Genomic DNA, 25,308 nt, shown 5'->3' on the forward strand with positions numbered 1-25,308 from the left:
AGGATACCTACATCCACAATTAAGAAGTCCAGCCAACACCAGGCATTGGTAAAATATGTTTGATAGCCATATGCTACCCATTTTAGAAGCATTTCCAGAATGAAAATGTAAGTGAAAACCTTGTCAGCATATTCCAACATTGTCTTAATTGTCTTTCGCTGATCAATATATATATCTTCAAATGCCTATAAAAAAAAGTTATATCTTTTAGCTTTCTAAAACTATTATACCTTTTAAGTTATTTTTCTGGTCATATATGTATATATATATGATCATACATACATACACACACATATACACATATATATATTCCTTGATTTTATTTTTTAAAAATTTCCCTGATTTTTATTATATATGTAATATGTATATATAATATATAAACATATTTCTCTCTCTCTCTACATATATATATAAATATATATAAATATATATATATATATATATATATATATATATACATATGACATCCCATTGGGCTAGGAGGGCAGAGGAGTAGTAGGTATTGCTGTTTTTTAAATTTTTTAAACTTTTTTCCTCTCAAAGATCTTTTAATGAATCAGGGGAAAGTTATACTCTCCATTTATATTATAGCCAGAAGAAAGAGGTAAAAGCATAGTTTTTATGAATTAGTTTGACTTGTTTAGGCAACAGTTCTTGATGTCATATCCTGATGGTGTTACCCCAACTTTTCCTTTTGTCATTTCTTTTGCTTTCTCCTGTTGATTTTTTGCCATAAAAAAGAGGTTGAAACAATAAAAAATGGAGGTTTATATTTTTCATAAAGTAGAAGTTATAATCAATCCTCACATTGTTGAATTTTACTGTATAGTTGGCCTCATTTTCCCCTTCTCTCCCCTTCATTTTGTTGATAGTTTATATTTCTCAGCAGAGATATGGTATGACAATGATAAGATAGAAATATATTTCATTTAGATTATGATATGTATTCTACTAATACTATGTATGAACTTCTGTTTTTACTTTGCATCTAAGTCTCACATTTGTTTCAGAGACAAAAGACTATTTCTTGCATAAAGTGGCATGCAGAGAAAGTTTATGTCATCAGAGAAATATGGGAAATATAGGCTTATTTATAACTTCTGGTTTATGAAAAATACAAACCTCCATTTTTTTTATTGCTTCAACCGCTTTTTTATGGCAAAAAATCAACAGGAGAAAGCAAAAGAAATGACATAAAAGGAAAAGTTGGGGTAGCACCATGAGGATGTGACATCAAGAACTGTTTCCTAAACAAGTCAAACTAATTCATAAATATAGTTCTAATTATAAATGTACATTAAAGAAACTTAAGTGATTGTATTTCAATTGGATAAGCTCATTTTGTCTGTCACCTATCTATCTGTCTTATAGCTTAAGTATATTTGTGTCAGTGTTTCTCTAAAATGTTATCTATATGTTATGCTTTATATGTTTGTAAGTGATTTTCATACAAATATAAATTAATTCGATGTAAAAAGAGAAAGCAATCTTTAAATGAATCACTTAGGCATGCTGCCCAATATTTTTTGTTACCAATATTCATATTCCTTGTTTCCTGAGTAGCATAATAGTGGACACAATTTAAAAAGGACAGAGAAGTGGTCCCTAAGGACTTATTGACTGTCCATAAAGAGGTAATAACAATACCATTCAGAAGCAATATTCCTCAGAATCCAGAAGTTACATATACTCCATCACAGGATTTCCATTAACTACACTGAGTTGTCATTCTTACCTTCTTAAAATGTGGGTAATTGAATATTTGTATTCTCTAGTTACAATGAATAAGCGGGAGGGACAAATTTTCTAGGTTACATAATAAGCAAAATTTAATAAATAATTTATTAGGAACTGTATGTGTACATAGTAGAAATAAATCCAGAAATGCATAGTTAAAACATTAAGTCTATAATCTGGAAGATAGGATGTGGAGGTAATGCAAAATGTGTTAGAGACAGAAGAGTGAGGGGGTGGATGGGTGGGTAGTAAGTGCATGAATGGATGGATGGATGGATGGATGGATGGATTTAGAGATGTATATATATTTAAGGAAGAAGTCCTAAGTAGAGATAACGAGGCTTATCAGAGTTAATAGTTGACATCATGAAAATGAAAATGGATGCAGGATGAGGGTTTGGGGGAAGAAAATGCATTGAATACTAAAACAATGTAATAGAAAGGATTAATAAGTCATTAGTATTAGATTATCGTAAACTTAATATTGTACCACTTTTGCTTAATAGTCACTTACCAGTGCACCACTACTAAGCAGAATCATGAAGACAATGAAGGTCTCAAACCAGTTGTGTTCAACTATTCGGAAACACGTTCTTCTCAGGTTCCACCATTGTTTCCCCCTCCCTTCTTCCACACTGATTTGACAACATTTAAATCTTTGTACACAGCCTGCAAGTATAGTGTTCAAACAGGAGTAGATGAAGTGACTTCTGCTGCTTCAGGAATACTCTTTAGCATGTCCCTGATTCATCTTCTCACTACAATTACCATCTCCATCTTGCTAGGGTAACTCTCTAAGCCTGGAGTAGTAACAGCACATTCATTAGCTGTATGAGGCTGTGAAAATTATCCAGCCTCCCTTAAACAGTTCACTGGCTAATACTACCTGCTTTTTCTGCCTTGACTCTTCTTGTCCAAAAAAGAACTCTGTAAAGTACAAACAAATGTAAGGTAGCTTTGCCCTGTACTATGTCATGCTACTGCTCTCTGTTGAAGTCACTCTAGAGGAGTTCAAAATGAGATTAGTGATAAAGAGCAAACTTCCCTTTTAAAGAGATTAAGGAATAATGATGTAGATCTCCCCCAACAATGCTGGGTTTGTTACTGTTTTGTTTTCTTGTGGTGTTTCTAGAAGAGCTCATATAAGTTTCTAAATTAATTTTGTCCATTAAAATGGGATTGCTTGGCTTTGCTTTGATTTGTCATTACCTTCCTTAATACTGCTTTTACTCATTCAAACCATCCGTGATTACCACTGTAAGCACCATGGAGGATACAAATAACATTTTTTTAAGGCAAAAAGAAAAAAGGTACAGCACATGGACCTTGCCATCAAGAACCTTAAATTCTTGTTTTCTTTCTTTTTTTTTTTTTTTTAAGATTTATTTATTTATTTGACAGAGAGAGATCACAAGTAAGCAGAGAGGCAGGCAGAGAGAGAGAGAGGAGGAAGTAGGCTCCCCGCCGAGCAGAGAGCCCGATGTGGGACTCGATCCCAGGACCCTGAGATCATGACCTGAGCCGAAGGCAGCGGCTTAACCCACTGAGCCACCCAGGCGCCCTCTTGTTTTCAAAAATATATATAAACTCAGGAAGCCCACCTCAGGGCAAAACAAAACAAAACAACCCTAACCCCCCCCCACCACCCCGCTGCCCAAAAGACCCTCAAAAAACACAAAAGAAAAAAAAGAAAAAGTCAAGTGTTCTGGAAGAAGAGGGAAAAGGGAAGGAAGGAAAGGACAGAGGAAACAAGACAGTAAAATACATACAATAGTTCAAAACAGAAAAAGAAGAGCTCTCCTGAGATAATATACAAAAAGTTATCAAATGAAGTAAATGGGTATGTTTACTAATAGCTGTTGAGAGGAATAGTAAGGACTGATAGGCTTGCTTCCACCACGATCAGATGAAGGTACTTTTGAGAAGGACCTTGAGTGATGTGTGGAATTTATACTGGGAAATAGAGGGAGACAATATATATCAGGCCTATGAAGAAGAGATCACTGAGTAGAGAAAATGCAAATATATTCATATCTTCAAAACTCAAAATCCTGAGAAAATCCGACCATGGGAAATGCTGATCATGGGGAAAACAAACCTCTTAAAACAATTGTCCATATTGTGCCAGGCTCAAATAGGTTCTGTTCAGGTATTGGGTATGGGGCTGTGTTTATTTCCTGCTTTGTCCAATAAGCTTTGGAAAATGAGGATCTTGCTAAAAAATACAGTTTATATTTGCCAGTCATTTAACTTTAGTAGTCAGAAAGGTTTTTTTTTTTTTTTTTTAAGATCTTATTTATTTATTTATTTATTTGTCAGAGAGAAAGAGAGAGAGCACAAGCAGGCAGAGTAGCAGGAAGAGGCAGAGAGAGAAGCAGGCTCCCAGCCGAGCAAGGAGCCGTATGGGGGACTAGATCCCAGGACCCTGAGATCATGACCTGAGCCTAAGGCAGACGCTTAATTGACTGAGCCACCCAGGCATCCTAGAAAGTTATTTTTTTTTAAGATTTTATTTATTTATTTGACAGACAGAGATCACAAGTAGACAAAGAAGCAGGCGGTGGGTGTGGGGGAAGCAGGTTCCCCGCTGAGCAGAGAGCCCCATGCAGGGCTCCCTCCCAGGACCCTGGGATCATGACCTGAGCTGAAGGCAGAGGCTTTAACCCACTGAGCCACCCAGGCACCTCCAGAAAGTTATTTTTAAGGCAAATTCTGTGTATGAGAATTATGATTAGTATTTAAGATGCCACTCCTTGTGAAATCACGATTTTATTTTTAAAAATACAAATTACTAGTTTTGATTACGTTAAAAATAGTTTTCTCCATGTTTGTGATCTTTATACACAATGGGTAGAGTTAACAAAAAATAACCACAGATTTTAAAACTGTTAGCATATTGGAGGTCACTGACATATATCTACTAAATGTTCTATTCCATTCCAAGATTAACATAAAGGCCATTTTCTTACCTTCAGTGAAACAGGCTTCAGGTTCAAGGGTTTCCTCAGGTTCCACTACAGGCTGTTCTTCTGCAGGTGCACCAATGTCTACAGTGCTGCCTTCCGAGGAGCTACTGCTTTCATTAAGTTTCTGGGCATGAGGTAGACATAAAAAGTACAGCTCTTTAATTTCAGTAACAAATAGTTTAGAAAAAAGAAGAATTGGTGCTATGAACTGAGTCTGGATTCTCCTTGAAATGAAGAGATTTTAAGTTTGAAGAAAAGAGGGTTGAATAAGAAAGGGAAATAAGGAAATTGTCTGTGTTCTCTCCTTTTCCATTACTCACAATTTTCATGTGAAATCAGATTGTTACATTATGAGACCAGCATCACCTTGATCCCAAAACCAGACAAGGATCCCATCAAAAAAGAGAACTACAGACCAATATCTTTGATGAACACAGATGTGAAAATTCTCACCAAAATACATTATGAAGTTACAAATGGTCATCCAGAACTGGTACTAAGCCAACCACTGAATTAGAGAAGCCCCAAGAGGGAGGGTGAGGGGGAAGGAAAGTTAGTGTAATTGTTCTCATTTTGCAGATGAGGGAGCTAGGGGTCAGCCAGGTTACGTAATTTGTCTAACATCATATAACCAGTAAATGAGAAAGCCAATATTTGAGAGAATTACTCCTGAGCCCAAAGTCCATGCTCTGTCTTCTGGGCAATCACACTGTTTCTAAAACAATATACTGACTCTCTTACCATTTTTTCTGTCAATTTAAAACTGAAAATAATCCATTGGAAAAAATAGCAAGTTTAGTCTAACAAGTGAAGAGAATCTAGAATTCGATCTTGAAGTGAAAAACAAAAAGCAAAGACACCTATTCACACCACAAACCATGGAATTTTGTATAATATAAATATTCAGTATCTTCATAGAAATTGTTTCATCAACTGCAATAAGCTAGCTCTTTGGTAGCTGTAGACACGAGTTCTATTTAATTTTTGTTTACAGTAATTCTGCCAAACTAATTACATATTTGTTATAAAGCAAATGTCACAATAGTAACTTGTGTGCAAGCAATAATAAAACCCCTTTTTATATAGTTTTACTTCAAATCACGGGGAAATTTTGGTTGTTTTATTTCAAGTTTTTATTTAAATTTTAGTTAACATCTAGTGTAATATTGGTTTCAGGAGTACAATTCAGTGATTCATCGCTTACGTATAGCACCCAGCTCACAGGGAGATTTCTCAAAGTAATACTTGGGAAGTCTTTAAAAATTTTGGACAAATTCACCTTTTGTTTACCACAGTTCTTCAGGTATGGTACCAAATATCAGCCTCCATATCAAACTTAGTATCCATTCCTAAGTACCATTATTAGTCACCTAGATTTCAGATTTCCAATCAGCCACTATGAATATTAAGGTAAGCCTCTGCCTTCGGCTCGGGTCATGATCCCAGGGTCCTGGGATCGACCCCCACCTCAGGCTCCTTGCTCAGCAGGAAGCCTGCTTCTCCCTCTCCTACTCGCCCTGTTTGTGTTTCTGCTCTTGCACTCTCTGTCAAATAAATAAATAAAATTTTAAAACAAAGGTAAAAAGATGTGAACCTAAAATAATATGAATCAATTTTATCAAATGCCTCCTGATTGCCTCCATAAATATCCTCCTCTGATGTGTCTTGCGTGGATAATGATAAAATAAATTGCTACATTTTTTATATTCACAGAATTACTCCAGGTCTAACTAGTTCCAATTTTCTACAGATGAGAGTGCTATTGCCAATATATCAAACTTTATTCTTAGGAATATTCTTGAACATCAGCTATTCTTCTGTATATCCAACTTGGTAAAATGTTGCCATTAACTAGGTATAGACAAGTGACCCCACACATGCTTACAAATTAATTTCCAAATACTTCTCAAGCAATACAAGTATATTTCTACAGTCTGCCTGAACTACTGTAAGAAAGTAAAGATGTGCCTAATGTTACTCAGACTCAACATGCTCTCAGTCATGACTTTTTTTTCCCTATCCTAACCTATTCCTTTAACCAAGTTTTCTTTCTTTTTTTTTTTTAAACATTTTGGTGGCTGTATTTTTTTTTTCTTTTTTAAGATTTTATTTATTTATTTGACAGAGAGAGAGAGAGATCACAAGCAGGCAGAGAGGCAGGCAGAGACAGAGAGGGAAGCAGGCTTCCCGCCGAGCAGAGAGCCTGATGCCGAGTTCAATCCAAGGACCCTGAGACCACGACCTGAGCCAAAGGCAGGCCTAACCTACTGAGCCACCCAGGCGCCCCTCCTTTAGCCAAGTTTGATGCTGGTTGTTTGCAATATCATTCTTTGAGCAAACAGACTCAAACTCTCCTTTGTTCTTACTGTTTTCTAATATTGACAGTAATCTAAAGTCAAATTTGTTAAATTCTACCTTTGAAATAACCTGTCTCTCAGTCTCACCTTCAAAATTCCTATTTGGTGAATGAATACCTCTGTTTCATATATTATTGCCAAATGAAGCTTTTGTTTTGTTTTGTTTTGTTTTGTCTTCACTTAGCACTCCAACTAAATCTCCTGATTCTATCCTTCACAGAAGTTGTGTTTTAACCAAGGTGAACTTCTTGCTCACAGTGGTGATTTTTGCCCATCATTGTGGAAGAATAATAATCACTCTCATCTAAACCCCCTTCCCCACTTTATCTGCCCCACCCTTTGGGCACATACTGCTTTTTATCTAACCTACCTCTATTCTAATTGACTTACTGCAGGAACAGTGGTTGGCACGTTCTCTGTAAGAACACAATGACCCATGCTCTTGGTGTGCTAAAACCACTCAAATGATGGGCTACCTTCTATCACACCTGTGCATTTCTGCTTTCACCAAGTGAGTTGTTTGCTTATCAAGAATAAGTCATGTCTGGGGCGCCTGGGTGGCTCAGTGGGTTAAGCCTCTGCCTTCAGCTCAGGTCATGATGTCTGGATCCTGGGATCGATCCTGGCAGGGAGCCTGCTTCCCTCTCTCTCTCTCTGCCTGCTGCTCTGTCTATTTGTGATCTCTTTCTGTCAAATAAATAAATAAAATCTTTTAAAAAAGAAGAAGTTATGTTTGTTTTCAAATCAGTGTACTACTTTAAATTACTGTAATTATTAATTCACTTTTACATAAGTTGATAAAATGAGTAAAAAGATGGTTTTGTTATATCCATAAAAACTAAATTGAAATCATGGTATAAATTTAATGGAGGCAAATTCCCCACACATATACATACACATGAAAAAATATCTGTCATAAAATTGGTCATGAATAATTGCTAAAAAAAAAAGGGCGGGGGGAGAGGGCCTGGGTATATGCATTTCTGGAAGAATGCCTAATTCAGGTTGCTTTATAAGGTTCTTAAGATCTCTGACCTCTTTGGAGAAAACCTAAACTAGAAATCGTAGTTGATAAGTTACAGGTATGGGTCACGCCACAGTGATGTGCAGAACTGCCAACAAGGAACGCATGCTGGGACAAGAGGCCTCAAGTTACATTTTTATGTAAGTATCTATCATTTTTCAAAATGAAGCCATTTAATGTCTGGGATCTAGAAGGAATTTGTATACCTTTTGGGAGTGGAACATGATCACAAATTAGATTAAAAAATACTATTCCTCTTTGGCTTACATAACTTCCTAAATCAACATTTTTTAAAAAAAGATTTTATTTATTTGATAGAGATCACAAGTAGGCAGAGAGGCAGGCAGAGACAGGGGAGGAAGCAGGCTCCCCACTGAGCAGAGAGCCTGATGCAGGATCGATCCCAGGACCCTAGGATCATGACTGGAGCTGAAGGCAGAGGCTTTAACCCACTGAGCCACCCAGGTGCCCCCTTAAATCAACATTTTGCCAGGAAACCCTGGGAAGCCATCTCATGGCGGGATAGACCCTAATTCTCATGCCAGTCAGGGAAACTTGCCCCAACGTTCAAGCCATAATAATGGCAGATAAAGTGACTTAAATTTTGTTCATTCCTGCTTAAAAAAATAAACAAAACAAAACAAAACAAAACATACTCTAACCAGAAAGAAATGTCAGCGCTTTTCCCACATGATGTAAATACATGAGTATCAGTGTAAGAGAAAAGAAAAACAGCTAAAATAAAACAGATGCAGAAATGACTGAGCTGAAGGATGCATAGGCCATCCCTGGGAGGCAAAAAGGGTTTGGATTGATGAGCTAAATAAAGAACGTTAATAAGTTTGAAATTAATGAACTAAATAATCAATGTATTAGAAATCGATTAAAATACAAACAAAGTTAATAAATAAGGGCACCAAGACCTTTCTAATAAAAACAAGAGAGGACACAAGCATTTGATTCTTACAAGTTGTATGTAAAAACACTGCATGCTTAGTCATTTAGTCATTGATGTACTTTTAAAGAAACTTTTTGCAGATGATGAATTGTACTGTTAAATTCTCAATCAAGAATCATGTAAATGTTTAATATTTATCTTGCAAGAAAAGGTGAGTATCTGTCCTTATTACAGAAGACAGATTTCCAACCTGTGTTCCTTGGAGACAAGACTTCAAGCCTGGGAGAAAGATGAAGGCCGACGAGGCAAGTTCCTGTTGTAATGTAACGTAATGTTCTACAACTCATAGTCTTTTAGGATTTGACATGGCACAGGAGAGATGTGACATTGAAAATGGTAAGAAAAAAGGAAAAAGAAAAGAAAATGGTAAGAAGGCAGGGCACTTGGGTGGCTCAGTCCTTAGGTATCTGCCTTCGGTTTAGGTCATGATCCCGGGGTCATGGGATGGAGCCCTGCATCGGGCTCCCTGCTCAGAGGGAAAACTGCTTCTCCCTCTCCCACTCCCCCTGCTTGTGTTCCTTCCCTTGCTCTTACTATGTCAAATAAATAAATAAAATCTTTAGGGAGAAAAACAAGAAAATGATAGGAAGGTCATGCAGGGACAAACCCAGACTCAGGAAGAGATAAGGCAATAAAAGCTCAGGGTGGGTATGGCTGGGAGGTGTGCACTGAGTCATAGGTGCTGGGTCTATGTCTAGAAAAATCCTTGATCATCTCTGGCCAAGGATGGGAGAAGCAAAAGTAATACCTACTCCCACCTTGGATACAGAGAAACCACTCACGTATAACCAGGCTTTTAAGTTAATTTCCCTACTAGCTCTATGTCCAATATTCATTTACTCACTAAACATTTAGGAGATATTATATTCTGAGATTTGTGTTAAGTCTCTGTCTCACAGAAACCCTTCATCAGCATAATGCCTTATTTATCTGGGCTTTCTTTCCTTTTCCTTTGCTGCTTTTTTCCCCCCTTTTTATTGGCCAAAGTGTAATGTACAAAGTACTTTATGGTTACTTTAATGTTAATTTATTAAAATTAAGGTTAATCATTTTAAGGTTCATCTCAATTATGTTTTCTTCTGTCAATTGTCCCCGTCTTTTGGCTATTTTTCTAGTGGATTGTTTGTGTTCTTATCACACTTCAATTGCGCTTTAGAAACGAAAGTCATTTGAGTTTCCTTAACATGTAATATTTGCCAAAAAAATTAATTCTCTCCTGCTGGGTATCAAATTGCCACAAACTTAATGGCTCAAAACAAAACCAGTTTATTATCTCACCGTTTCTGTAGGTCAGAAGTCTGGCACTACATAGATTCTGTACTCAGGGTCTCACTGGGATACAGCTAAGGTGTTGGCTGGGACCACAGTTCCCATCTGAGGCTTAGGATCCATGAACCTGATGGTTGAGTTCATTTTCTTGCAGTTGTAAGACTGAAGCCCCTACTGTCCTGCTAGCTCATGGCCTTGAACCATTAGAGACCACCACAGTCCCTTGCCCCATAAGCTCTCGTATGCAGTCTTTCTTCTGAGCCGCCTGAACATCTCTCTCTCTCTCTCTCAGTTACACTTATGGGACCACTGGGAGAAAACTACTCTGAAATGTTTCCTCTGATTAGGTCAGGCTCACCCAGGATAATCTCCCTTTGGCCATAGACATAACATAATAACATAAGCACAGGATGACATCTCATCATTGCCACAGGCTTCAACTGCGCTCAGGGGTGGGGATTACACAAAGGTGTTATCTTTGGTGTCATCTTAGGATCTTGCCAATTATACCAAAGTCTGTGTATTTTATTGGTTTTCTTTTCTAAGAACCACCTGCTATCCTAGTATCAACTGCTACACTGAAAATTCATCAATTTCTCTACTTATATTTCCTTCATTTTGTTTAATTTCCAATATCTCAAACTAAGTTCTTTTTTGTCATGTTCTTTCATTCTTTTTTTTTTTTTTAAGTTTAATTTATTTATTTGAGAGAAAGAAAGAGAGAGAGTGTGCAATCAGCAGGGTGAGGAGCAGGGGAGGAAGCAGAGTCCCCTCTGAGGGCAGAGCCCCATGTGGGGTTCATACTAGGGGCTGGACTTGGGGTTCCATTGTAGGACCCTGAGAATAGGACCTCAGTCAGAAGCTTAACTGACTGAGCCACCCAGGCACCCCCTCATTCCTTTTTGATCATTCTTGTCAATATTAAGACATTCAATGTCTGTTTGGTGCTATTCCACAGATTCTGACAGAAAATGTTTTTATTTTCCAAATAACTACTTACATATTTTATGTGCTCCTTAACCCAGTATTTGTTTAGGAAGGAATTTCTTAATTTTCAAATGGTTAGAACTTTTTCTTTCATTTTACTATTGACTTCTAGCTTACTTGTATTGTGATTAGATAATAACCCTATATGATATCTTCTATTTTGAGTTTGTTGAAGTTTATTTTACTATCCAGTACATTGTTAATTTATATAAATATGTACACAGGCCCTTGAAAATAATAGTTTTTTGCATGTATAAATTTTGAGATAATATGTGTATATTCATGACATTCCCTTTTATTATTTATATTATTCAAATTATCAGTGTCCTTACTTGATTTTTCTTTATTTTGTTTATCAAAGCTATGAGAATGGTATTAAAACATTCACAACCATTTTTATGTACTTTTATCAATATATTCTTATATTTTTCATTGTTGAAATCAAAGATGATATGTCTCTGAATTCTTTATTTCATTGGAATAATAACACAATTACTCAAAGAGGAAAAGCAAAGACTTTCAGATATGTGGTAAGAACTTATCTCTAATAAAATACTTAGAAAATTGGATAACAGAGAAACTAGAATATTCTTAAACAAGTACATTTGTTGATTTAAAAACCAATAAGGTGGGGCACCTAGGTGGCTCAGTTGATTAAGTGTCTGCCTTCCATTCAGGTAATGATCCCAGGGTCCTTGGATCTAGCCCCATATCTGCTTCTACATCTCCCTTCCCTCTCCCTCCCCCCCCCCCTTCCCCCCCCCCCCCCCCCCGCCCCGGCTCAAATGCTCTTTCTTTCACTCATTCTGTCTCTCAAATAAATAAATAAAATCTTTTTTAAAAAACCAAGAAGGCCAATGAATTCTTCCTTTTTTGTTTTTAAATTCAAGTTTAATTTTACTTTGAAATTTGCCACCCAAATAATTTATCATTGGTTCTCACAATTAGTTTTTGAGAGTAATAGACTATTTTAAAATTGATTTTCATATTTAAGTCATTAATCAAATTAATTTCCAGTGAGTTAGTTCATTTGAAACTATGTGTATGTTCACACATGACTCTCAAGCTAAATCCTATATTGACCTGTACTATTCATGTATTTTTTGCAGGATGACTTAATAAGTGAGCTGAGATATGACCACATCATATCTAAGGCATTCATATTGTCTTGTACTGCAGGGCATTCAATAACCACTTAATAACTACAGTGGATTTATGCAGCATTTCTTGCTTTTAAAAAATGTTCCTCCTCAGTGGATTTATGCAACATTTCTTGCTTTTAAAAAATGTTCTTTACTATAGCAAATGATTTTGACCTTGAGGGTGAAGCAAAACAAAGCACAGCAAATAAAATACTCCATAATATTTTTTAAGAGTAAATGACTAAATGGTTTTTATTCTCTGACTTGATGTCAAGATGTTTATGCCTTTATTTTAGACTTCATTTCCTACAGGAAGCTTAATTATAGGGTTTAATAGTTCAAGTTATAATAAGTGATAACTTTATTAAAATGTAAATGAATTTAAGGGTCAAAAGGATACAGAATATGTGTATGCATGTACACATGCATATGTATCTTTTTATTTTTGAAAAATAATTATTTTTAAAAATATTATTTATTTATTTATTTGAAAGAAATCACAAGTAGGCAGAGAGGCAGACAGAGAGAAAGAGAGAGAGAGGGAAGCAGGCTCCCCGCTGAGCAGAGAGCCCGAAGCAGGGCTTGATGCCAGGACCCTGGGACCATGACCTGAGCTGAGGGTAGAGGCTTTAACTCACTGAGACACCCAGATGCCCGAAAAAAACTTATTTTTAAAGATATATTTATTTGAGAGAGAGAGAGAGAGCATGGGGAGAGGCAGAAGGAGAGGGAGAGAGAGAATCTTAAGCAGACTCTGAGTCCAATGCAGCGGTTTCATTTCACGGCCCTGAAATCATGACCTGAGTCAAATCAAGAGTTAGATGTTGATCTGACTAAGCCACCCAGGCAGGCACCCCCAAAACACTTATTTTTAATGCTAGGCATGTATTATTTTAAAGGTGGGCATTTTATGTTGTTATATATATTTTAAATCATATATAAATGAGATGCTCTATATCAAAAATATTAGTATTAATATTTTATCGTGTACATTATATATGAGTAAATATTTCTGGTGTACACTAGCATATTAAAAATTTAAATGACCCTTATTTAAGACTCTCAACAAAGCAACAATATAATATCAAAGAAAAATACACTGTACTGAGATTTAGCATTTTCACAGACTGGCTGGAAAAGTTAAATATTAACTCATTAATTCCCACAACATTCCTAAAACCCAGATCATTTCTTCATCAAGTTGTAGGTTGGAAGGGAAGTCTCCAGTGCATTATTCATATTTACGAAATATTAACTTGTTCTTATAATTGTGAAATCTAGTGTTAGTCAAACACTTCACCAAGGTAAAAGGGAAAGTGAAGGAATACAGCTGTAATACACTCTGAATTCTGCTTTAAAGTATGTCAGACATGAATTTTGTATTTATCATTAAATATAAAAGAAATAGAACCTCTCATCATATATTGGACCAACAGAAAATTATCATAATGCAAATAAGTTAAAAATTAAAAAAGTCTGCAAAATTGCATTTAAAATTCCCAAGCTAGGAATCAAAGTTGTAAATCCAATGAGTATTTTCCACTGTTTTTAATTCATTTTGCCAAAATGGGCATAGAGTCTTAGTGTTCTTTTGACATTAATTTTTCATCATAAATGATAACATTTTACAAATATTTAATAAGTATCTACTGACTGGAGGATCTATGTAACTATAATGAAAGGGTTAAAAGTTCTGTTTTGAGTCAGACAAGACTGGGTTTGAATCATAATTAGTGGTTTTATGAACTTTTAGCAATTATCTTCACCTCCTTAAGCTTTAGTTTCTAATTTGTAAAATTGTTCTTATGTCACATGGATTGTTACAAGGATCAAACAAGACAGCATGTGGAAAATTCCACGTGCTTATCCTATAAATGGTAATAAGCTTCATAACAGTATTATATATAGATTGTAATATGTGTAATTGCTAGTATTTGACCTTATCAACTGCCAAAAGTATCCGTCCATGTACAACAACAGGATTAGGACTTGAAAAAGAAAATAGTGAAGATAATAGACCTAGTACCTGCCCTCAAAGCATTCACAGTCAGATGGAAGATACACATGAGCAAACAGTTGTCACTCATTGTCATTGAGTTAGCACAGGGTATCTTGAGAGCAGCACCTAACTCAGTCTAAGAAGGGAAGGTAGAAGAAAGTAACACTTGGGAAGAGAAGGATGAGTTGGGTGGGGTTTGAGCAGGGGGAGAGGATGGCATAAGAATGGAGCCTGGGTGGCTCAGTGGGTTAAAGCCTCCGCCTTTGGCTTGGGTTGTGATCTCAGGGCCCAACAACTGAGCCCCGTATTGGGCTCTCGGCTCAGCAAGGAGCATGCTTCCTCCTCTCTCTCTGCCTGCCTCTCCATCCACTTATGATCTCTGTCTGTCAAATGAATAAGTAAAATTAAAAAAAAAAAAAAAGGATATTCTGTATGGAGAGAATGGGTATAAGAATCAGAACCTGACAAAGCATGGGGAATTTTAGGAAACAAAAGATCAGTGTGCTTGGATGGGGAGAGATGGCGAACACTATGTGAGGCTGGAAAGGTTGAGGATGGTCAATTTTTGCAAGGACTTGTAGGCCGTGGTAAGTAGTATAGACTGCCAGCATGGGGCAACTCCTGAAAGAGGGGTGAGCTACAACCAGATTTGCCTTTTAAAGAGACCACTTATTATGTAGGGAGTAGAGCAGTGAGAGGGAACATTTGTGAAGGTTGCAGCAGTTAAATCTGAGATGACGGAGGTCTGCCATTGTGTGGAGCTGGTGGAGATGCAGAGGAGACAAAGATGCATCAAGTTGGCAGTACCTGGCAATCAATCAGATGTAAGGAAGAAGGAGTTTGAGTATCCACTGGTTAGATGGTAGCACTTCTCATATAGCATCGTTACCATCTCATAAAAATCAGGGCCCTGACAAACTATAGCTCAGAATAAGGAAATAGTCAAGAGCTGGAAGGGACACACCCAACCAATGTCCAGATGGGACTCTACCAAGTGCTCCATGAACATCTGTCAGGGAATTATATGAAAATTCTGAGTGTTTTCTTTTCTTTTCCTTCTTCTCTCCTCCCTGCCCCCTCCCCAGAGAGAAGCTGCATCTAAAAGCAAACTGCTTACTTAACATAACTTAGGAATAGTCAATTAGGAATTATTATTATTAGGAATAATTGTTCAATTATTAGGAATAATTGTTCAATTACTTCATCTGCATGCTTTCAGAAGGTAGGACTGGTAACACGAAACATGTCACTGACTTACATGATGCTAATTAACACTGACCCAGCACCTCATTTGTGCCAGGTACTGTGGAAGTTACTAGAAGTACAAAGATATGTATCACTACAGTTCTTATTCTCGAGTTGCTCACAAGATTAGCAAGTAGGGTAGACAGATACACAACAGAGAAATAGAGTGCAATGCATACCTTTCATTGTATGCAGCCATTAATTCTAGTTGGGGGAAATCTAGAGGGCTTTCCAGAATTAAGAGTTATTTGCTATAGTGAGCATCAGAACAATAATACATTTTTATGGAGTGAGTACATGGACAAAGTCTTGAATATTGATTCAAAGGTCATTTTGTTTTGTTAGATTTTGCAGAGAATGGCAAGAAGAAGAAGGTAATTTCAAACAAGAAACATTGGAGTCCAAGGACAGAAATTTCATGGAGCAGTGTGACTAGAACTGAGCTGAGTCATGGGGAATTAGACTGATGAAATGAATCTGATCAAGGCTGTCCAATTGCTCATGATATATTTAAGACTGCCTTTTTTCCTCCCATGGAAATGTGTTTCAGAGGGTAATTCTAGTGATACAGATGAAATAATATGACAGGAAGTGGGAGGTCAAGAATGGAGATGGATTTAGGAGATAAAACCCACAGATTTGGCAGTAAATATGACGAGGGCCTTCCTATTAGAGAGGTTAAGAATGAATCCAAGCTTCTCATAAGCTACTTGTGAGCTTGTATGGTTGGGAGGAAAGTAGCCTGGATTTTTGGAGGCCGGGGAATGACAGAGCTTAAAGAATTAGGAAATATTGCAGACAATCAAGTGAGATAGGGTCACTGAACTTGGCAAATAAGAGAACATCAATGATATTTGAAAAGACAAAGGTAGGGGAAGAAACCAGAAAGGAGATATTTGAAGGTGACTGAGCAGTGGAAAATGGGAAGGCAGTGAGTATAATCTAATCTATCTTTTAAAGATTGGCAATGAATTCAAGGACAGAAACTCAAGGAAGAGATGAGATCAAAGGAACATTTAAAATATACATGATTTTATTTTATTTTAGGATGGGAGTCTTCTCCTTTTATGTGAGTTTGTGGGAAGGGCTTCTGCAGGAGAAAGTGTAACACAGGGTGGAGGCAATAGTTGCTGCATCAGAGACCATGAGGATTTTTTAAGAGACCGTACAGAAGGAACAGTTGGGGGCATACACATCTATCTCCCAGAGACTTTTAACATCCCTAGATACGTTATACGATGTTTTTCAGTGGGGAAAATTATGTTATCATGGTGTTCATGAGTTGGGATATTTGCAAAAATCTTCATACATATCCATTTTGACTCCAGATTAACCAGAAACTCCCTATTCTTATTTCTTTATTTAACAGGTATTTACTGAGCACCTACTCTATGCTAGGTTCCATGATGAAGGCAGGCTATACTTTGGTAAATGAAATGGACTAATCCCTCTCAGCTACATTTAAAAGCTGAGCATTGTTCACATAAGGCATTCTCCGTAGACCTTTCTGTGGTAGTATACATTAAGTTTACTGAGCAGTATATGCTTTGGTTGGGAATTGTCATATGTTCTTTATCCCAAATACAGTAAATGTAAAAGTATTAAATAAAAGAATATTCATAAAGCAGCAAATAACTATTATTTTAACATAGATGTTATAATTGAGAGGGAACATAGGAGTCTAGAAGTAAATCTTCACTTATAAACATTTTGTTCTCACTGTGGCCTTAAAGTGAGTGAGACCTGGTTAGTGTTTCACCTGTTCCAAAGACTTCATAAGCTAACTATGCAACTACAGAAGTGCTTCCAAATGATTTAGAAGATTCTTCCAGGTAGCATTAAATTCAGAAGTGCATCTTCCTAAAACACAGCTTGGAGCAATCATAGTTCAAGAGGATGAATGCTCTATAATTAGAAGTAGATCTCCATAGGTCAGTATGGGATGCAGAAGCAGATTGGTTTACCCTTCAGGCCAGTGCTGAAGGAAAAGGACCATCCAGGACCAAGGGAGAGGACTCAGACACTTGTGGCTATGCCATTAACTTGTGCCCAGTGGAAAGGTCTTGGCATTTAAGACCAGCTCTATCATGGATACCTCTTCTTAGTACTTCAATAAACAATATCATTAATTTTAAAGTAAAACCAAAGAAAACATTTTTTCAGACACTGTTAAGGAGATTTAGTGTAATAATCAAGAACATAGACAGTGTTGCCAACTGCCTGAATTCTTCTAGTCCAGGATCAGTCCTTACAATTTGTGCAAGTGGCAAGCTACTTAAATGCTGCATTGAATGACCTTATCCAAAAAATAGAATAATCTCTCCATTGGTATGAAGACTGAGTAAGAAAATGCATCTAAAATCCTACGAATAGCGTTTTCCTATGGTTAAACAAACTCAACAGATGATGTCTGTTATTAGCATGACCTGAATTACAAAGATCCAAATAACATTTTTACTCATTTTGGGGCTCACTCATTGCAAAAATAAGTATACTTTTCCCCTAACTAGCTTAGTAATATATTATTTTATTCCAAAAAGGTGTAAGTTTAACCACTCAATTTATTTAAAAATACTGATGCAGACAGAATTATAGTAGTAATTGTGCTGCTAACACCTTATGTTTTTGAGCACTTTGAACTTCCAAAGAACTTTTGAATCCTCATAATGCTCCTACCAGCACCAGAGGACAGTTGAACCCCTTTTACAAATTAGGAAATGGAATAATACAGAGTTAGTGACTTGCCCACTAGAGTTAAGGCCACCAGACTTTTAGACTAGTTCTTCAAAGAAATCAACCAAAACTCAAAAAGCTACTGAGCACATATTTGTGCCCAACACTGCAGTTGGCCTCAGAAGACTAAAATTATGTAAAATATAATCTTTAACCAAAGAAACTTATTTTCTAATTTTTAAAGCTCTTCAGAATCTGTCTAAGCCACCATTCCTTATTATTAATTTTCAGTGGAAACCCTGATTTCTAACTGATCTATTATTCTTACTACTGCATGAGTCAAGAAACTCTATAAGGTTTTAAAAACAATTCCTTAGGTTATTTGAATATACTTAGTGGGTTGTAGTCTGCAGGGAGTTACATAAGTGTTGAATTTGACCCATGCAATGCCTTTCCTGCATTTGGGGACAAACATGGGACAAGTATGGAAAGATAGCCCAAGGATTTTTCCTGGAATGGGGGACAGTGGTGCATAAGTGTGCACTTCATGGGGCAGGCAAAACAAATATAGGTCTCCCTTTTATATGTCTCTTCATTTGCAGTCTGTTATTTGTTTTCTGGAAACTGAGGCAGTCTGCTCCTTGTATACTCCTATAGCTTCACCTCCTGTGACTTTATATCCCTAAAACACATCCTGTTTATAAACATATCCTGTTGTGCCATGTCTTTAGGTTTCTGTATATTTATTCTTTCTGACTGGAATGCTCTTTAGAAATAAAGTTTCCTAACTTCTTCAAGGAGTTTACCGTATCAAGAATTTAATGAGACAGTTTAAAAATGAAACAGAAAATACAAAATCTGTCACTTTTCCAGATAAACCTGTAAAGCAATTCATTACAAAGGGCAGAAGTCAGACAACACAAAAGGACTAACAGTGGAATATGTTACTAGTAATTCTTACAAGAAAACACTGGCCAACAGAGTGTTGGGAATGCTACTAGTAATAATAATAATAATAATGGCAATTTATTAAATATTTATAATTTTTCAGCTTCTATGATAACTACTTCACATTTATTGACTCATTTTATACTCCACAGGAAGTATGAAGTAGGTGATTTTATCCTCATTTTTGAGATGAGATTTGAGGACTGGATAGTCAGGTAAGGCCACTTGGTATGTGGCTAAAATGGAATCATAAAACACAGTGTCTGGTTCCAGAGAATAATCTATTATGAATAACACTATAATTATGGGTTTACATGTCTAAAAACAAATGCTTAGATAATGGATAAGAAACAATGACCATTTATAACTTTAACCCAAGGCATTGACATAATTTCAATAATGATCCATTATAGATAAGGCTCATTATTGAAATCCAGGCATGGAAACATTAACAAATACAAATGGAACAGGTTAGCAGAACCCATGGCAGGTAACACTGTGAGTCAATAAGGTATGTCCCAACATGGAAATTCATATTTAAAAGTTGAAAGTTATCTTTCTAAAATCTAAATATATATACAGTTGGCCCTTGAACAATGTGGAGGTGTGGAGGCTGCCGACCCCTGTGCAGTCAAAAATCTGCATATATAGGAGTCAGGATGGCGGAGAAGTAGCAGGCTGAGACTACATCAGGTAGCAGAAGATCAGCTAGATAGCTTATCTAAAGATTGCAAACACCTACAAATCCAACGGGAGATTGAAGAGAAGAAATTCTAGAAACAGAAAATCAACCACTTTCTGAAAGGTAGGACTGGCGGAGAAGTGAATCCAAAGCTACGGGAAGATAGACCGTGGAGGGGAGGGGGCAGGCACCTGGCAAGCGGCGGAGCAAGGGAGCACTAATTCAGGACTTTTAAAAGTCTATTCCGCAGAGGGACATAGCTCCAGAGGCTAAACCGGGGTGAGGCCCACGCAGGGTCAGCGTGGCCCCAGGTCCCGCAGGGAGGGTGTCTGAGTGTCGCAGAGTTTGCAGGTATTAGAATGGGGAAGCCAGCTACAGAGACAGAGCCGAGGAGTGAGATCTCAGCTGGGGGTTACCTTGAACCAGTGGCAGGCTTGGTGAGCTTGGAGCGCAGCCAGAGGCCAGGGAGATGGGAGTAATTGGGCGCTATTCTCTAAGGGCGGACTGAGGAGTCTCAGCTCCTCTGGGCCGGAGACTGGGAGGCCGCCATTTTCATTCAGGGAACAAAAGCTCCTGAAAGCAAACCCGAGCTGATTACTCAGCCCGGCCCCTGGTAAGGGCAGTGCAATTCCACCTGGGGCAAAGACACTTGAGAATCCATACAACAGGCCCCTCCCCCAGAAGGTCAACAAGAAATCCAGCCAGGACCAAGTTCACCAACCAAGGAGTGCAGGTTCAACCAAGGAGAGCAGCGGAATTCCAGAGGAGGAGAAAGCAAAGCATGGAACTCATGGCTTTCTCCCCATGATTCTTTAGTCTTGCAGTTAATTTAATATTTTTCTTTTTCTATTTTTTTCCTCTTCTGCTAAATATTTTTTAACATTTACCCTTTTCTTTTTTAATGCTTTTTAACTAGTTTATCTAATATATATATATATATTTTTTTCTTTTTTATATTTTTTCTTTATTCGTTTTCTTTTTTAAATTGTTTCTTTTTTTTTTTTTTTTTTAACCTTTTTTTTTTCCCCCCCCCCCCCCAACACACGATTTGGGATCTCTTCTGATTTGGTTAAAGGGTATTTTCCTGGGGTCATTGACACCCTTTTAGTATTTTAGTTGCTCCTTCATATACTCTTATCTGAACAAAATGACAAGGCAGAAAAATTCCCCACACACACAAAAAAATGAACAAGAGGCAGTACCGAAGACTAGGGACCTAATCAATACAGACATTGGTAATATGTCAGATCTAGTGTTCAGAATGATGATTCTCAAGGTTCTAGCCGGGCTTGAAAAAGGCATGGAAGATATTAGAGAAACCCTCTCGGGAGATATAAAAACCCTTTTGGGAGAAATAAAAGAACTAAAGTCTAACCAAGTTGAAATTTAAAAAGCTATTAATGAGGTGCAATAAAAAGAGGAGGCTCTCACTGCTAGGATAAATGAGGCAGAAGAAAGAATTAGCAATATAGAAGACCAAATGACAGAGAATAAAGAAGCTGAACAAAAGAGGGACAAACAGCTACTGGGCCACGAGGGGAGAATTTGAGAGATAAGTGACACCATAAGATGAAACAACATTAGTAAAATTTACCTAATAGTAAAATTTACCTAATAGTAAAATAGTAAAATTTACAAGTCTTAGCGACAAAGAGAAAATCCTGAAAGCAGCCCGGGACAAGAAGTCTGTAACACAAAATGGTAAAAAATATTAGATTGGCAGCAGACTTATCCACAGAGACCTGGCAGGCCAGAAAGAACTGGCATGATATATTCAGAGCACTAAACGAGAAAAACATGCAGCCGAGAATACTATATCCAGCTATGCTATCATTGAAAATAGAAGGAGAGATAAAAAGCTTCCAGGACAAACAAAAACTGAAAGAATTTGCAAACACCAAACCAACTCCACAGGAAATATTGAAAGGGGTCCTCTAAGCAAAGAGAGAGCTTAAAAGTAGTAGACCAGAAAGGAACAGAGACAATATACAGTAATAGTCACCTTACAGGCAATTCAATGGCACTAAATTCATATCTCTCAATAGTTACCCTGAATGTTAATGGGCTAAAAGCCCCAATCAAAAGACACAGGGTATCAGAATGGATAAAAGAAACCAAACCCATCAATATGTGTCTACAAGAAACTCATTTTAGACCCAAAGACACCTCCAGATGTAAAGTGAGGGGAGATGTAAAGTGAGGAGAAAACAGTTTACCATGCTAATGGACATCAAAAGAAAGCTGGGGTGGCAATCCTTATATCAGATCAATTAGCCAAATACTATAATAAGAGATGAATTTTAATTCTTCTTTAATTCTTTAGAAGGATGCTGTTTAGATTTCATGTATTTGGGTTCTTTAAGCCAAATACTATAATAAGAGATGAGGAAGGACACTATACCATACTCAAACGGTCTGTCCAACAAGAAGTTCTAACAATTTTAAATATCTATGCCACTAACATAGGAACAGCCAACTATATAAGTCAATTAATAACAAAATCAAAGAAACACATCGACAATAATACAATAATAGTAGGGGACTTTAACACTCCCCTCACTGAAATGGACAGATGATTCAAGCAAAAGATCAACAAGGAAATAAAGGCCTTAAATGACACACTGGACCAGATGGACATCACAGTTATGTTCAGAACATTCCATCCTAAAGCAACAGAATACACATTCTTCTCTAGTGCACATGGAACATTCTCCAGAATAGATCACATCCTGGGCCATAAATCAGGTCTCGACCAATATCAAAAGATTGGGATCATTCCCTGCATATTTTCAGACCACAATGCTCTGAAGCTAGAACTCAATCACAAGAGGAAATTAGGAAAGAACCCAAATACATGAAATCTAAACAGCATCCTTCTAAAGAATTAAAGAAGAATTAAAATTCAAATTAAAGAAGAATTGAAAAAATTCATGGAAACAAATGATAATGAAAACACAATGGTCAAAATCTGTGGGACACAGCAAAGGCAGTCCTGAGAGGAAAATATATAGCGGTACAAGCCTTTCTCAAGAAACCAGAAAGGTCTCAAGTACACAACCTAATCCTACTCCTAAAGGAGCTGGAGAAAGAACAACAAAGAAAGCCTAAACCCAGCAGGAGAGGAGAAATCATAAAGATCAGAGCAGAGATCAATGAAATAGAAAAAACAAACAAACAAACGCAATAGAACAAATCAACAAAACTAGGAGCTGGTTCTTTGAAAGAATTAGTAAGATTGATAAACGCCTGGCCAGACTTACCAAAAAGAAAAGAGAAAAGACCCAAATAAATAAAATCATGAATGAAAGAGAAGAGATCACCAACACTAAAGAAATACAAACAATTATAAGAACATACTATGAGTAACTGTACGCCAACAAATTCGACAATCTGGAAGAAATGGATATATTTCTAGAGACATATAAACTACCACAACTGAACCAGGAAGAAATAGAAAACCTGAATAGACCCATAACCAGTAAGGAGACTGAAGCAGTCATCAAAAATCTCCAAACAAATAAGAGCCCAGGGCAAGATGGCTTCCCGGGGGAATCCTACCAAACATTTAAAGGAGAATTAATTCCTATTCTCCTGAAACTGTTCCAAAAAATAGAAATGAAAGGAAAACTTCCAAACTCATTTTATGAGGCCAGCATCACCTTGATCCCAAAACCAGACAAGGATCTCATAAAAAAGAGAATTACAGACCAATAGCCTTAATGAACACAGATGCAAAAATTCTAACCAAAATACTAACCAATAGGATCCAACACTACATTAAAAGGATTATTCACCACGACTGGGATTTATTCCAGGGCTGCAAGGTTGGTTCAACATCCGCAAATCAATTAATTGATACAATACATTAATAATTAATAAAAGAAAGAACAAGAGCCATATGATACTCTCAATAGATGCTGAAAAAGCATTTGACAAAGTACAGCATCCCTTCCTGATCAAAACTCTTCAAAGTGTAGGGATAGGGGGCACATACCTCAATATTATCAAAGCCATCTATGAAAAACCCACGGCAAATATCATTCTCAATGGAGAAAAACTGAGAGCTTTTCTGCTAAGGTCAGGAACACGGCAGGGATGTCCGTTATCACCACTGCTATTCAACATAGTACTAGCAGTCCTAGCCTCAGCAATCAGACAACAAAAAGAAATTAAAGACATCCAAATCAGCAAAGAAGTCAAACTATCACTCTTGGCAGATGATATGATACTATATGTGGAAAACCCAAAAGACTCCACTCCAAAACTGCTAGAACTTGTACAGGAATTCAGTAAAGTGTCAGGATATAAAATCAATGCACAGAAATCAGTTGCATTTCTCTACACCAACAACAAGACAGAAGAGAGAGAAATTAAGGAGTCAATCCCATTTACAATTGTACCCCAAATCATAAGATACCTAGGAATAAACCTAACCAAAGAGGCAAAGAATCTATACTCAGAAAACTACAAAGTACTCATGAAAGAAATTGAGGAAGACACAAAGAAATGGAAAAATGTTCCATGCTCATGGATTGGAAGAACAAATATTGTGAAAATGTCTATGCTACCTAAAGCAATCCATACATTTAATGCAATCCCTATCAAAATCTCACCATTTTTTTCAAAGAAATGGAAAAAATAATCCTAAAATTTACATGGAACCAGAAAAGACCTCAAATAGCCAGAGGAATATTGAAAAAGAAAGCCAAAGTTGGTAGCCATCCCAATTCCAGACTTCAAGCTCTGTTACAAAGCTGTCATCATCAAGACAGTATAGTACTGGCACAAAAACAGACACATAGATCAATGGAACAGAACAGAGTCCAGAAATAGACCCTCAAACCTATGGTCAACTAGTCTTCGACAAAGCAGGAAAAATGTCCAATGGACAAAAGACAGCCTCTTCAATAAATGGTGTTGGGAAAATTGGACAGCTACATGCAGAAAAATGAAATTGGACCATTTCCTTACACCACATACGAAAATAGACTCAGAATGGATGAAGGACCTCAATGTGAGAAAGGAATCCATGAAAATCCTTGAGGAGAACATAGGCAGCAACTTCTTTGACCTCAGCCACAGCAACTTCTTCCTAGGAACATTGCCAAAGGCAAGGGAAGTAAGGGCAAAAATGAACTATTGGGATTTCATCAAGATCAAAAGCTTTTGCACAGCAAAGGAAACAGTTAACAAAACCAAAAGACAACTGACAGAATGGGAGAAGTTATTTGCAAATGACATATCAGATAAAGGTCTAGTGTCCAAAATCTATAAAGAGCTTAGCAAACTCAACACCCAAAGAACAAATAATCCAATCAAGA

The 25,308-nt window shown here is 36.9% G+C and overlaps 1 protein-coding gene across 3 annotated transcripts in view; it reads right to left on the reverse strand.

The window, feature by feature from the left end:
- LOC132013801 (sodium channel protein type 1 subunit alpha) overlaps nucleotides 1-25,308 on the reverse strand; it is a 123,728-nt gene that overhangs the window by 22,799 nt on the left and 75,621 nt on the right. For all 3 annotated transcript variants that reach the window (XM_059394109.1, XM_059394111.1, XM_059394110.1), the window contains 3 exons: nucleotides 4,707-4,827; nucleotides 2,252-2,406; nucleotides 12-185 (listed from right to left, as the gene is read on the reverse strand). In XM_059394109.1, the coding sequence (XP_059250092.1) occupies nucleotides 12-185; nucleotides 2,252-2,406; nucleotides 4,707-4,827 (450 nt within the window). The remainder of the gene's footprint in view (nucleotides 1-11; nucleotides 186-2,251; nucleotides 2,407-4,706; nucleotides 4,828-25,308) is intronic.

The sequence above is a fragment of the Mustela nigripes genome, chromosome 3, assembly GCF_022355385.1.
Source record: "Mustela nigripes isolate SB6536 chromosome 3, MUSNIG.SB6536, whole genome shotgun sequence".
Lineage (NCBI taxonomy): Eukaryota > Metazoa > Chordata > Mammalia > Carnivora > Mustelidae > Mustela > Mustela nigripes.